At 38.1% G+C, this 15,300-nt stretch overlaps 1 protein-coding gene across 1 annotated transcript in view; it reads left to right on the top strand.

Annotated features, from left to right (window-relative positions):
- MYO16 (myosin XVI) overlaps positions 1 to 15,300 on the top strand; it is a 369,554-nt gene that overhangs the window by 289,786 nt on the left and 64,468 nt on the right. Inside the window, exons 26-27 of the mRNA XM_065677940.1 lie at positions 4,338 to 4,418; positions 4,669 to 4,874. Coding sequence (XP_065534012.1) covers positions 4,338 to 4,418; positions 4,669 to 4,874 — 287 coding nt within the window. The remainder of the gene's footprint in view (positions 1 to 4,337; positions 4,419 to 4,668; positions 4,875 to 15,300) is intronic.

The raw sequence follows: 15,300 nt of genomic DNA, 5'->3' as shown, positions 1-15,300 counted from the left end.
AGATATTAAACTGGCCTGATCTGGCAAGGAGCTGTGCTGCCGTGCAGGATGGAAGCAGAACTCTAAGTATCCAAGCTATTCCTCTGGCAAAAAAGGAGACATTTTTATTTTGGAATAGGCATCTGATGCAGGAGCTGGGAGTAGGTAAGTGCTTAAATTCTTTCGTGGATCAAGCCCACATCTATAACTGTGCTGTCCCAAGTAATTTCTTCCCTATTATGGTATAGCCTGAAAAATCCACTGTGAGAGGCTGGAATAATGTTGGTTTTGTTGTTTTGTTGTTATTATAATTGGAAATGCAATGTAAGAGGCATTTTCTTACCAGCTTAGAATTCAAATGGCTGTATGTTGGAAAATCATAACCACTGCATTTTTATTGGAGTTTATCCTGAGGGTATAGGCAATAAAGAAAATGGAAAAAAAAAAAACAACAAAGAAACAAAGGGGAAGGAGGAGAAAGAGAGACATAAGGACAAGAATTTTCAACCAGAGACCAGCATTCCTTTTATATCTGAAATCTGAGTTGTAACATACATAGAATCATAGAATCAACTAGGTTGGAAAAGACCTTTAAGATCATCAAGTCCAACCATTACCCCAGGACTGACAAGACTATCACTAAACCATAGCGCTGAGGCCTCATCTACGTATTTTTTGAACACTTCCAGGGACGGTGATTCCACCACTGTCCCAGAACCTAACCACCTTCTCTGTGAAGAATTTTTTCCTAATATCCCATCTAAACCTCCCCTGGCACAGCTTGAGGCCATTACCTCTTGTCTTAGTGCTTACTTATTGTAACTTGGCAGAAGAGACTGATCCACACCTCACTACAACCTCCTTTCAGGTAGTTGTAGAGAGCAGTAAGGTCCCCCCTGAGCCTTCTCTTCTCCAGACTAAACACCCCCAAATTCCCTCAGCCACTCCTCGTAGGATTTGTGCTCCAGACCCTTCACCAGCTTTGCTGCCCTTCCCTGGACCCGCTCCAACACCTCAATGTCTCTCTCGTAGTGAGGAACCCGGAACTGAACACAGTATTTGAGGTGCAGCCTCACAAATGCCAAGTACAGAGGGATTATCACTTCCCTGGCCCTGCTGGCTATGCTATTGCTGATACAGGCCAGGATACTGTTGGCCTTCTTGGCTGCCTTGGCACAAGCTGGCTTATGCTTAGGGGCTGTCAATCAGCATTCCTAGGTCCTTTTCCACCGAGCAGCTTTCCAGCTGCTCTTCCCAAGCCTGTAGCATTGCATGGGGTTGTTGTGCCCCAAATACAGGACTTGGCAGTTTTCCTTATTGAACCTTATACTAATGGTGACAGCCCATCAATCCAGCCTGTCCAGATCCCTCTGCAGAGCCCTCCTGTACTTCATTAGATCAGCACTCCCAGCCATCTTCTTGTTGTCCATAAATTTACTGAGGTTGCACTCAATCCCCTCATCCAGGTCATTAGTGAAGACATGAAACAACACTGGCCCTAACACTGAACCCTGATGGACACGATTAGTGACCAGTTGCTAACAAGGTGTGATACCATTTACCACCACTTTGGGCTCTGCCATCCAGCCAGTTTCCAGCCCAGCAAAGAATACACCTACCCAGGCCATGAACAGCCGATTTCTCCAGGAGATTGCCATGGGAGACAGTATCAAATGCTTTACTTAAGTCCAAATAGACAATGTCCACAGCTTTTCCCTCATCAACCAGGTGGGTCACCTTACTGTAGAAGAAGGTACGGTTGGTCAAGCAGGACCTGCCCTTCGTCAACCCATGCTGACTGGGCCTGATCCCTCCGTTTTCCTGCACATGCTTTATGATCTCACTTAGGATCATCTGCTCCATGACCTTCCCTGGCACTGAGGTCAGGCTGACAGGCCTGTAGTTTCCAGGGTCTTCCTTCCTGCCCTTTTTATACCGTAGGTAATGAGAAACACAAAATGGAAGGTATTCATGTTGCTGTGTATACGTAGTCATGTAGACTCCACCATATCCAGGGAAGGGGGCACTTTCAGAGATCAGATAGGAGTTTGTTGTGATCCTCCCCCCCCCCCTTTCAGCTTGTCATCTGCAGTCTTACCTACTTCTGTGTTGTGTATTTAGATATTTCTCTGTGTATGACCATGTATCTACTTGTTTACCTTCCTATAAATGACTCTTTCCTTGATTTTTGAGCATGCTGTCACAGGTAACAATGGGTTGTCTCTTTCAACTCACCATTCTATTTCTAGTAGGATTCAAGAGAACAGTTCATCCATCCTACGATAGATATGAACAGATCTAATAGTTGGTGAGAATTTTGCAGCACATAAAGAGTCATAGGAATTTCGGGATGCCAGCTCAAGTCTCTGTGACTCTGTCCCCTTTTCAAATAAGATAGAATATATCTTCGTTGATACTCTTACTATTCTCTTGCTCATATAATCTCTTGCTCCCTTGTTTTTCTGTAATCTTTTCCTAGTGCATACTTTGGCCCTGTTGCCTTCCCCTCACTTCCTTTGGAAGAATCAGTGGGTTTCATAGCTCATGCAGCAGAAGTCTGATCACATGAATACGCATAACTAACAGAAAGCTTTTTTTTCCACTGACTTTACGTTGTTTCTGATTATGAATGCTTTGCTTCATCATCTGTTAGTTTAAGAACCCATCTATTAGAAACATTTTGGTATGTCTTCTGGTTAAATATTTAAAATATTCTGCTGGTAAAAAGAGATTTTTTTGGGAGGAGGTTTTAGCTTCTTAACAGAGATTACAAACTTACATATGTGATTTGCTTTATTTTTCTGTAGATTAGAAGTACAAGATTTGCCAGTGTAAAGCTGTACATTAGAGGGTAATACAGAAGTAGTGCTTCAGTGATGTATTCAGCCCATAGCTGAAGATGTCCAAGTTTGGAGAGTTTGAATTAATTTTTTTTCTTTGGCTTGTTTTCTTGTCTTTCCTCTCCCTCATTCTGAACTAAACACTTCTTTCCCATAGGAAGAAGTATGCAACACAGGACATGAGCATCCAAAGCATTGTTCTAGCTCTTCCACTAACTCAGGAAATGTTTTTGAACTAGTGACTGAATCTGTTGGAGGAAGGAGTGAATGCATTATCTGTCAAGAGCAGAAAGCTCCTTTTTAGCTATATTCCTCAATAATTCTGTAAAATTTGACTGAGGAGTGCCATTGACATGATAGTGGTTCTATTTATGAGAAGACCTGAAGCAAGCAGAACTCTTACTTTCTGTTTTGAAGTTGGGGGTGAATTTGCCTTTAAAATCTTATTGCATCCTAGTAAGTGAGATTTGAAATAAAAAAGAGCTCCAAATTTTGATATACTGAGTAGAGAACTGTTTACACTGCAATATTTTTAATAGAGCTTGGTTGACTGGGCCAAAATGAGGAAGCTTACACTTTTTTGATAGAACTGGAAAAAGACAGGAGTAGGCTAGAACATGCTGACTTGATAGGGAGTATTATGGTGTAAGTGGACTTGAGAGAGGCAATGGCAAAGTCAGAGATGAAAAGGCTGTCATTGATACACAGGTCTGAATCTAAGCACTTTGCCAAATCCTGGAATGCAGTCATATTGCCAGCCTTCCTATAAAAAGTTCAAGAAAACCCTCTAATTTCTGGGACTGCTTTTAGGAGGATTATTGCCATTTTAGTCTCAAAGATAGGAATTAGAACACTAAAAAATAAATTTGTTCCCCACTCCCAACTCTGATCTACAGGATAACATTTGTTCTAATGAGATATGAAGTTGTAGATAATTTATGCCAATGACAGGTGAAAATAAGTTAAAAAAAACCCAAACACACACACACACAAAAAGATTAACTGCATTCATGTATTCAAGAAGAAAATAGAAGGGGATTTTTAACATTAATATTATTGATTTGCTTTCAAGATTTTTTTAAGTGATCACTGCTTATTTATTCACTTAAGCATCTGCAAAAGACATAAGGAACCTTTCTGAGTAACATAATTATACTGTAGGAAGACTGTGTAGGATACTAACTGCACAAGCCCTGTTTCTGCAATAGAGTTCCAGCTCAGGTTGCTTTGCCCAGTTACTTTGAAAAGGTGCTTTATCTTTCCAATGGTATACAGCTGCTTTTGAAATCAAACCTTTCTTGCCAGTCATGGCTCTGCAGATACGTGAGGATATTTATCCACTTTCCCAATTCTTTCTGAAACTCAAGTAATTGTCTATGACATATACAATATATAAATGTATAAATGTATAAATGTATAAATGTTTGATTTTGTTAGTAAATTTTATATCAATGAAAATGGAGGTTTACTGACCATCTTGATATAAAGGTATTGTGTGTGTGCTTTTCTCCTCCACAGCTGTTGAAAAAGAAAGGAACATCCTCATTTCTTCAGAGACTGGAACGAGGGGGCCCAACCACTGTGGCAGTCCAGCTCAGGGTTAGTGAAAATCTTCTGGACAGAAATTTACAAAAAAAAAAAAAAAATCCAAACTCAAAGCATTTTAAAGGCAAAATTAATCTCTCCAGACTGCAATGGAAAAAAGGAAAATTGTATGCCTGAGAAAGTCACTTGCATGGCCAGGTCAAGCCTTTTGAGAAAATTATGTTAAAAGTTAGGATGTGCATATGTGTTGAGCAGTTGCCTTTGCTGCACAGTAATGATAGATAACTGATTTTTTTCCCAACAGAAATCACTCACAGATATTATTGGGAAGCTGCAGAACTGCACGCCACATTCTGTTCATTGTATAAAGCCTAATAACTCCAGGTTGCCGGATACTTTTGACAATTTTTATGTGTCTGCTCAACTGCAGTATATTGGTGTTCTAGACATGGTCAAAATCATACGACATGGGTATCCAGTCCGTCTCACTTTCACAGATTTCTTGTCAAGGTAAATTCTTTAAGTTTCATAAAATCTTTTTCTTACCTACAGTACAAAGCTTTCTGTCATGTTGTGGTAGTGCTTGTGGCATTGTTTTGCCAATGAGTCTTTCAGACGTTCTTCAGAGAAAAATCATGTCTGCCAGCAGAGGATATAGGCTTGTCATTTTCTAATTAAAAGAATCATTAATTTTTGAAAATGTATTTGTGAAGACCATCAGCAAAATGTATTCACTGTAAAAAATTTAACTTCATAAAGTAGTTATGTTCTTATAATTTATACTATTTATATGATTTATAAAATACAAAATACTGTGTTTTGTTTCCAGGTCATTAAAAAACAAGGAAAAATAGTCTTAATTTTTCAAATTTATCAGTGTGTGTGTCATGACATCAGTATTTGTATTTCATATGCTAGGATTTGTTTCTGCATGGTGATGAGTTATTAATGCTAATACCACAACTCTGTTTTTGTTGTTGTTGTTCGAAATGAATGAAATTTTGAATTAATATGAAAAGATTAAAGATATATGTCACTGCTGCTGGCTGAGGGCAAAATGTTTTCCTCTGTCCCCAATTCAGTTTTGGAGTTCTGGCTCACTTACATTCTCAAATGCTTCAGCAAAAAAAGAGTACCACCTTGTCCAAGAGGCGTTCAATTAGCAGCCTCATGCACTCAACACATATTCCTCCTCTCTGCATGTTCTACTCCTTGACTGATACATCGAACAGTCATGGTCTGGTCTATGTATTATTTTGCTTCTGAAAAAAAGCATGGGAATATCAGCTGCTTACACACATCTAAACTTTCAGTTGCCTTCTTAGAAAAAGCCGTGTGTATTAAATTAGTTGCCTGGTCAGAATCCCTGGCAATAGTGTAAATATTCAAAAAGTGCAGGAGTATAGTAGTTTATAATCCCTCATGTTTCAAAAGTGAGCCATTTCTGTCCTACCACAATATTAATCCTGCAGCATGAATCCAGAAATGCAGGCTGGTTGAGAAGATAAAGATAGTGGGAGATTTGGAAAGCAGTCTGCTTTCATATTCAGAAGTGGTAGGGACAGTATCTATCTAACCATTTCTATCTTACTGAATTGAACACTTGAAGGGACTGTTACATGAGCACAAACCCACAATCTTCTACTGTTAAATCTTTACAGTTCCTGGCAGGGATTTGGTCCTTTCCATCTAGCTTTTCTCACTGTGATTCCCAGATACAGGTTAAGGGTTTGCACAGGCCTGGTGAGTAGAGTGGCAGTAGCTTCTCTGTTTTGTAAGATAAAAGAGAGTAACCATATGTACAAAGGTCATTTTATTCAGTTGGCTTCAGTGCCAGAGAATGGTAGTATGCATGTTCACTCTAACAGTACCCATGAGTCTGGAATGTCGTCTTTTTTGGAGAAACTTTTTTTTAAAATACCACTTAATGTTTGAAGATTCAAATATAATTTCAGTCTTTTTCCTCCACTTCGTTAAGTATGTCCAAAAGACAGATTTTAACCTAAAAGTCTAGAGGACATCTGGTGTCTCACAATAAATATTTATTTGCAGTAGTAATAGTAAAACAAGACTAGTGACGAAACCCAACAGCAATGTTTAAACTGGTTTTTTTTTTTAAGTGTTCCAGTTTTGTTGCTGTTTATCACTTTTCCTCCACAATAAGTTATCTTTATAGGTTCTTTGTAGCTGAGCCCATCTTTTTACCTGTTTTCACCAGGTCCTAATAATTGTATTGTTATACATGAAAAGAGTTAGTGTTGGGGGTAGGATCCTGTCACTGAAAATTAAGTCCATTTTATAATAAACCCTGTGAATATGTTGAACCTACTCAAAAGTTAGCAATAATCACTCCGCATGTATCTCTTGACACTGCTAGATTTGTGCACAAAGAGGAACGCAGAGCTCTTGGCCCAGTAGCAGTGAAAGAAACCATCAGTGAAAGCTTTTTACAGTAGCCATTCCTGTCTCCCAGGCCAAAGCTTATCTTAATTTGAACAGCAGAACATGCCAATTCTTCACTTTATTCACCGTGACCAGTTAACCTTCGTACTCACATTCAGTGTATTTGGATAATTATTTTCATTTCAAATAGCTCAAGCATGTGGCTATTTATTCTGTTACTGTCTGAAAGTATGAATTTTTAAAGCAGGAATTATAGTTACAGATTGCAGTTCAAAAGTACCATCAATTCTTAATGTGGTAATTATTTTTACTCAATAGACTACAGGTAAGAAAGAGTAAAGAATTACTCAATTCAGAAGTTATGAGCTACCTTTTCAAAAAGTCTTCTAAAAAAACTGCCACTCCTACTACATCTCTGTATTGCCTCAGTGACTGGACAGAATGGTTTTGGAAAGTGGATAATTAGTTTTGGCAGTGTTCTTATAAACTGTGTTTGTTTATTGGCTGTTCAGGCTAACTCATCTTTGTCAGATTTCCATATATGCTTATAGACCTGAAGTTGATGGACTTTCTCACCTTTCAATTTTTTTTCTTTGGTGTCAAACTGGTATTTCTAGTGGTTCAAAGAGAATTTGTGTGCTGTATCCCAGTTTGAATTCCCAAAAGACAGTGATTATCTACCCTCTTCCACCCTCCCAGCAGTTTTTTTTAATCATATAAATAATGTGGTCAGAATGAAAAATTAAATTAAAAAAGTTAATGACAAACCTTTTTTTCTTTTTTTTTGCTGGCTAATAAAAAGAATGTTTGAATTAGGGGCCTTTGTGATGAAGAGATAGAATATCAGAAAACCTGGATATTCCATCAGTAATACAGACAGTACCATTGCTTTCTTAATTGGATGAATTTGAATAAATTTATTATCTAATTAAGGATTAATATGACTGGTCTCTAACACATATTTATAAGTCATGTTTGAACTCATGGTGGCTAAAAATGACAGTAGCTAAAGAAAGGTCATATTTTGCAAAGAGCGCTTCTTCCTGGGCTACAAAGGTTAATCATTATTTCTTTTGCTGTCTTTTTTCGATTTACTGGTTCTGCTTCTGCATTATCAAAGTAAAAGCTGACAGCTGCTAGGTGAACCCGTCAGTCACTGAAGTTCATTGATTGGAAGAGAAATCCTATGGAAATTCTGCTTCTTAAGTGGAAGCTGTGACAATTACTGTCAATGAATGTATAATAAAAATGGGAATTAATAAGGTCAGATGCTATTAAATGCTGTAGAAACAGGCAGCACCAATGTAATTATGAAATGATATATGTGATTTCAGTGGATTTGCTAACTCCAGCTGCAGTGTTTCTGCTGAATTTGCCTGCAGTGTTGGCTCAATTTCTAAGGCTCTTTGAGTAGAGAGACAGAAATCAGTTTTTACCTTATCTTTAAAATAGAAAGCCTTGAGTAATATGCATTTTATGCTCCTGGAAAGGTTTACATATGCATTTTAGGTTATGTCTTCAGAAGCATTCTCAGTGGGCTAGATCATGAAGTTGTAGCTTTGCTTTTAAGTTAAGGCAGTGGCAGAAACAATTTTCTGAAGAGTTCAAAGTTTTCAATTCGCAGCTGAAATTGTACACATAAGTAAAGTAGCCTCAAATATCCTTTTCCTGGAAGAAACAAAACAGTAAAATAATCATAGAATTAGGAACTGTCTGCACATTCCTGTTCCCAGCATTTAGCATTTTGATATTTTATTTAAAATGAGGATAATTCCACTTAAGATAAGTAAAAAGCACCTTAGTAGGAACTTAGTAATTTATTATGTTTTTCATATTCAGTGCAGTGGCACAAAAGTTAAGTGTCAGTGTGTGCTCTATTACCAGTGTAGAACAATAGGGCTCAGAAACATATTGGGGAACAGACAGAGCCTGGTTGTACAAGCTTAATATCTAGAACCTAATCTCTTTGCATTAATTAATAAAATAGATCCTGGCTGACTTTCAAATCTTTCACCTCGGTGCTCAAGGAAGACATGTAAAAACCATTTGGGATATAAATTTTTAAAAATAATGATAGTGATCAAGGACCCATCTAGAGTAATGAGGTGCGTTTATATTTCTTGCTCAATGAAGTACAAGAATACAGCTGTTCAGGCATGTTCAGGTAAAATGAGGCAGTAATATGCTCTTGTTTCGCTCATTCTGAATAATTTTATTTTGGTACCATCCTCCTCTACAAACCACATCTCTACATTAGTGTTTTGTAAATTAGATCAGAGATTAACATTTTCTTTTCTCTTTCTTCTTTAATATGTTTTCACCAACTGTGCTGAACTGTACTAAGCACTTTTCTTTGCCTGTGTTTTAGTTTCCTTGGTCAGCAAAGAATTTATGAGCTATTGCCTTAGAGACTTAGGTTTGCATCACACGTATTTCTTCTGTCTGTGTCACTCTTTAGCGATGGAGACTGCAAGGTCCAGTTGCACAGATCCTGAAATAAGGCATCTGCCAGTTTGTAGCAAACCTTCAGGGCTGTTGGACCTCAGGATAAACCCTGTGAATTATATGAACTGAGAAGCAAATTTATCCTTTCACTAAGCTGATGAGAACTGCACGACTTTTAAGAGGAAAAAAAAAAAAAAAAGCCCAAAAAGTTGTCTGCTAGTGTGCTATTCCTTCTCTTTATTTCTGCATGTTTTGAGGATTTCTTGGAATTTCATTTCTGTCTCGCAGGTTTCTAGAATGTCTTTTCTGGGTTTCACTTTTTCAACTAAGTCTTGCTGTTTTCCATCATGGAGCTCCCATTATGCCTTCTGTTGCTGCTCAAGGAACAGCAGAGAAAATTTCATACTGGGAAGAACATAAAATCTGTGTCTAGAAGCATCTCATATGGTGGTGTTGCAAGAAGAGTCACAAGAGTGTTGTGTTTCACCATTTCCAGTTCTCTTTAAAAATGGCTTAGATGACATTAACCTTTACTTTTACGTATGCCTATGGAAACATACAGCTTGGTTTATATGTAGCTGTTTGCACCAACTGCTAAGACAGTTTCAAGTGCAATTGTGGAGGTACAGTATCAGACTACCTCCTTTTTTCCTTTTTTCTTTTTCTTTCTGGTGTTGTTTTTGTTTGGTTTTTTTTCCCCTCTCTATCTTCCCTCTCTCCCTTTTTTCCTCTTGAAAGCAGAGTGTTATAATATTTTGTAATATATAATTTGTGAATTAAAAAAGTGCAGCAAAATATTTCAGTCTTATGAGCAAGTTAGGGCATTAGTGGGAATGGAGTACTGAGTAGATTGCAAAGTAATACGTCATCACACTGGCCCTTTTAGGTTTATTGTCTGCTATACAATATCATCAGTCTTCTCATAGAGCACTGCATTTGATATATGCCATGACAGCTTTAATCCTTGCAAGGAGAACAAGACATCATCTGACAGGTGTTAAAAGCAATATTCCATTAAAATACATCAATGATATCAATTTATACCAAATGGCAATCTTGCCATTGTGTAGTTTGTTGCTTTGGAGCTAGAGCTGGAAGTGGTATTTCTGACTGAGAGTAATCATTTTTGTTTGTCTTTCTTTTAGAATGCAAGAAAGGTGGGTAAATGAAGTATTTTAAAGTCATCAGTTCTGAGGGCATCTTAAAACCAAATTCATGAGCATGGTAATGACTAATTTCCTGTGAAAAATTGAGGTCATCCACGAAGTTTTAAACTGTGATCTTTAAAATTACTGTCTTTGCCAGTTTTCTATATTCTATAAAGAAGTATTATGTGTTAACCCCAGTGGTCAGCTTAGCCCCACACATCTGCTCATTCATTCTTCCCCAGTGGGGTGGGGAAGAGAATTGGAAGGGCAAAAGGTAGAAAACTCATGGGTTAAAATAAAGAGAGTTTAATGGGGAAAGCAAAAGCTGTATGTGCAAGTAATGAAAAATAAAGAATTAATTCTTTACTTCCCATCAGCAGTCAGGGGTTCAGCTATCTCCAGGAAAGCAACGCTCCTTCATGTGTTTGGAACTATTTACAGCAGTCTCAGAATTATTCTGGATTAATAATCTCTTGTGAAATCTTGCTGATAGGAGATTGATTATACTGTAAGAGATGAATAGGACCCAGACTGCACTGACATGCTTCCTGGCAAGCCACAGGTATTAGAATTGGTGTACATCATCTGGGGAGTTATCTAGGTGTTAGCAGGTATTTGTGACTGTCTTAGAGGCTATAGGCCATTTGAAGCATATTTGTACAATGTAAAAGTATAGTGATAGTATCTGGCCTATTCATGTTATGAACAAACTCTAAATAGTTCTGTGCATTGAACAGACTCTTTTGGTTTACCCCCTTTGGGGTTGTTTCTTTGTAGCTGTTTGGCTTGCTTTCTCCATTTTCCCCCTTAGGTCTTCTTTAATACTCCAAAGAGAAGAAATGTACCAGATACCTTCAGATGCCTATAGTGACTCATCTAATTAACTTGGACTTATTTTATAGTGTATAGAGAAAAATGGTCACTTTTAAATATGATTCAACTGAATTATTTTAGGTTTATCCATTTTTGCAGGCATTTCACTCTCTCAGTCTGGCTCCCATCTATGGCAAGGGATAGAGTTGGTGGTTTGTAACACTGTAACACTGATGGTTCTGTATCCACAAAACAGGTAGTATTGTACATGAAAAATATCAGTCCTTATGTTACATGTCTAACATTCGACTATGAGAGTGATAAGGCTGCTGGTGTTTCTGGAGCTTACTGACAGTGTTTCTTTTTTTGGCTGGAGTTTTCCATGGTAGCTCAGTCATCTAGCTTTAGTATCTATTCAGAAGTCAAAAATAAATTACAGCATTGTTTGCTGGGCATCTTCTGAGTTTTATAATGAAACTCTCATTTGCTAAAGCGATTACAAATGGGTGTAAACTACTGTGTCATTCCACTGAAGTCAGTTGAATTATTCATGTCATGTACTTCAGAGTTCTGCAGGATCGACGTGTAAAAGGGTCCCTTGAGCGGGAGAGATGTAATTAGGTAATAAAATAGATACAGGGAAATAAAGGTGGCATGATCAGTTTTAAGTCCAGCAGTTTGTAACTTCCAAATATTTGGTGTGCAGTCTTCCATTTTTTTTTATATTACGTTTAGTAATGAATGTATAAAACTCAGTCAGAGGAGCTCCTTACAGGGAGGTTATTGTTGTACACAGTACAGAATGTCCTGGCTTTTAGGCTGTTTCAAGGAGAATCTCAAGGCATTATTTTCTCTCCACTACTAGGGTTATACAAGGGTTTTTTTTCTGCTCTTTTGTCTTCTGCCTTAATTTTCTTTTTTCCCTAGCTATGTTCATTTTATTAGGCAATGATAAACCTATTATTTGGCACATGCAGTCACAACTGTGGTTGAACTGTTTCAGTAGTCTCAGTGGTTTTCTTTATTTTAAGGAAGGATCTGTGGTAGTTTAATATGTGTATTTCATTTCCAGAGTTAAGTGCCGCCCATGGTACCTCTGGACTGACTTCAGCTTCCACTAGCATTTGACATTTCTTATCCGTCAGTATTAACTAAACATTTATTAAATTGTTAATAATCCTTTTACTATATGATATCCTTAGAATATCTATATGCATATTTTACATCTGTGAATGTAAAAGCTTGTGCTGTTTCTAAACATGGAGAAATGTTCCCACAGACTACAAAAATATCTACTGCAGTACTGGATTCCATCTAAAGGTCTGGATTATAAAAGTATATAAAGTTGCATTTGTTTACGAACAAGGCTATTGAAAGTTCTGTATGCCTATTATAAGCAGCTAATGACATTAAATTATTTCAGAACCTTGATGTTTCAATGAACGTAATTATTGAATACTTCATAATTCGTTGACATCACATAATGACAAAAATAATGGACATAGATTTACATGTGGTAGTAAAAAGTTCAGATAAATGCCTGCTATACAAATAAATCCATTAAAAGAAAATATTATCAACCACTAATATCTTCACTAATCCTTATACGTTGAAAATCTTTTAAGGAAATGTCTGTTAAAATAATAGACCTCTCAAATTAATACAAACAGCCTCTCTTTAAAATAAACATTTTAAAGAAGTGAGTATGCAACACATTAGTTTATGCAAATGGCTCTGTGCAGGAACTTTGAATTATCTAATTAAGGTGCAAATTGTCACATGGATAGATTAATTTTACTATATAGCTTTAAAATAATTCCTTTGTGTTTATTGATTAATTACATATAACTGTGTACTTTCAGTGCCTAGAAGAATATTAGTTGCTCTTGACAGGGTATTTTTTCTGCTCATAGGACTTGTATAAATGCAGTCCAGCTGCCCCACACTCAAAAGTGATTGTGACCCTCCTGCTGTTTTTTCTTTCTGTGGCTCTGCAGCTGTTGAATTCTTTCCTCTCAACTCAAACACTCATGGCACCCTTTTTCTCCTTATCCACCTCTTGATATTCTTTACAACCATTTAATCTTCAGCAGAAGACTTCCTAAAGCTACATTTCCTAGTCAGACTGAATAATAGTAGGCAGTTAATACTGGTGACATCTGAGAACAAACAAAATCCTAGGCAAGCATGCATGTAAAATCCTTTTATGTATCTTAATCACTGGATCTTTGTGTTTTTTTCTTTTTCTTAGACCAACGTGGCATTAATTTAACATCATTAATTTTAGTAGAATTACTTGCTCTGCTCTGTGGTAAATGACAGCAGAATCTTCTCCAGTATTGAGACAGTATGCCAAGGGGCAGCCGTAGCCTATCTTGAAAACTGTTGCTTTTATTTTATTTTATTTTATTTTATTTTATTTTATTTTATTTTATTTTATTTTATTTTATTTTATTTTATTTTGGTTTGGCTTGTTTTATTTTGTTTTGTTTTGTTTTGTTTTAAATGGTTTGTCTAACCATTTATAATGGCTTGTGTAACCATTATGCAGTTCAGAGCCCTCTTACCCAGACTGATTACTCACAGGGTTCAGAGGGCACAAGTGAAGCTCCCACAGAGAGGTAAAGGTGATCTTCCAGAGAAGCTGTTTCGCTTGTATAGTTCAAGAAGGTCCTAAAAACCTTTCCCATAATCCCAGTACACCCTGTCTGAGATACTGGTTAGCACTGTGGGAAGGATTTTATGTACTTCCATTCCCCTTTGGCAGAGTCGGTGTTGCATAGAAAAATAAAAACAAAAGCAAGGAAGAAATAAAGCATCATCTAGGTGGAACATCGAATTCAACCCTATTTCCCTTTGATATAAAATTCTCCATTTTACTCTGGTTTTGCTTTCTGCTTCAGCAATATGGCTCTATGTCCGTCTGGAGACGAGTGGTCTCCCTCAGGGATCGGTGTTGGGACAGGTCTTGTTTAACATCTTTGTCAGTGACATGGACAGTGGGATTGAGTGCGCCCTCAGCAAGTTTGCTGATGACACCAAGCCGTGTGGTTCGGTTGATACGCTGGAGGGAAGGGATGCCATCCAGAGGGACCTTGACACGCTTGTGAGGTGGTCTGATGCCAACCTTAAGAAGTTTAACCATGACAAGTGCAAGGTCCTCCACCTGGGTCAGAGCAATCCCAGGCACAGTTACAGGTTGGGCAAAGAAGAGATCCAGAGCAGCCCTGCAGAGAAGGACCTGGGGGTGCTGGTCGATGAGAAAATGAACATGAGCCGGCAGTGTGCGCTCGCAGCCCAGAAAGCCAACCGTATCCTGGGCTGCATCAAAAGGAGCGTGACCAGCAGGTCGAAGGAGGTGGCCCTGCCCCTCTACTCTGCTCTTGTGAGACCTCACCTGGAGTATTGTGTGCAGTTCTGGTGTCCTCAACATAAAAAGGACATGGAACTGTTGGAACAAGTCCAGAGGAGGGCCACGAGGATGATCAGGGGACTGGAGCACCTCCCATATGAAGATAGGCTGAGAAAGCTGGGGCTGTTTAGCCTGGAGAAGAGAAGGCTGTGTGGAGACCTTGTAACAGCTTTCCAGTATCTGAAGGGGGCCTATAGGGATGCTGGGGATGGACTGTTCTTTAGGGATTGTAGTGACAGGACAAAGGGTAACTGGTTAAAACTTAAACAGGGAAGTTTAGATTGGATATAAGGAAGAAATTCTTTACTGTGAGGGTTGTGAGGCACTAGAATGGGTTGCCCAGGGAGGTTGTGAATGCTCCATCCCTGGTGGTGTTCAAGTCCAGGTTGGACAGAGCTTTGTGTGGGATGGTTTAGTGTGAGGTGTCCCTGCCCAAGGCAGGGGGGATTGGAACTAGGTGATCTTAAGGTCCTTTCCAACCCTAACTGTTCTATGATTCTATTCTATGATTCTAATATATGTCTTCCTTGAATTATTTCCAAATGATCTGGGAAGTGCTTTTTGGACAAACAATGAGCCAATGAAGATGTAGCAACCTCTCCAGGAGACCAAGTGAGAACGTGTATAAGCCCGCTCTGGTTTTTCAACTCAGTATCACATCACATTTCTGAAAATGCCTTATGTATTCTTCAGGAAAAGTCATAAGTCATTTTGT

Source organism: Lathamus discolor, chromosome 4 (assembly GCF_037157495.1).
Source record: "Lathamus discolor isolate bLatDis1 chromosome 4, bLatDis1.hap1, whole genome shotgun sequence".
In the NCBI taxonomy this organism is placed as follows: Eukaryota; Metazoa; Chordata; class Aves; order Psittaciformes; family Psittacidae; genus Lathamus; species Lathamus discolor.
The sequence above is the reverse complement of the archived record's forward strand: the minus strand, read 5'-3'. Positions and strand labels throughout refer to the sequence as shown.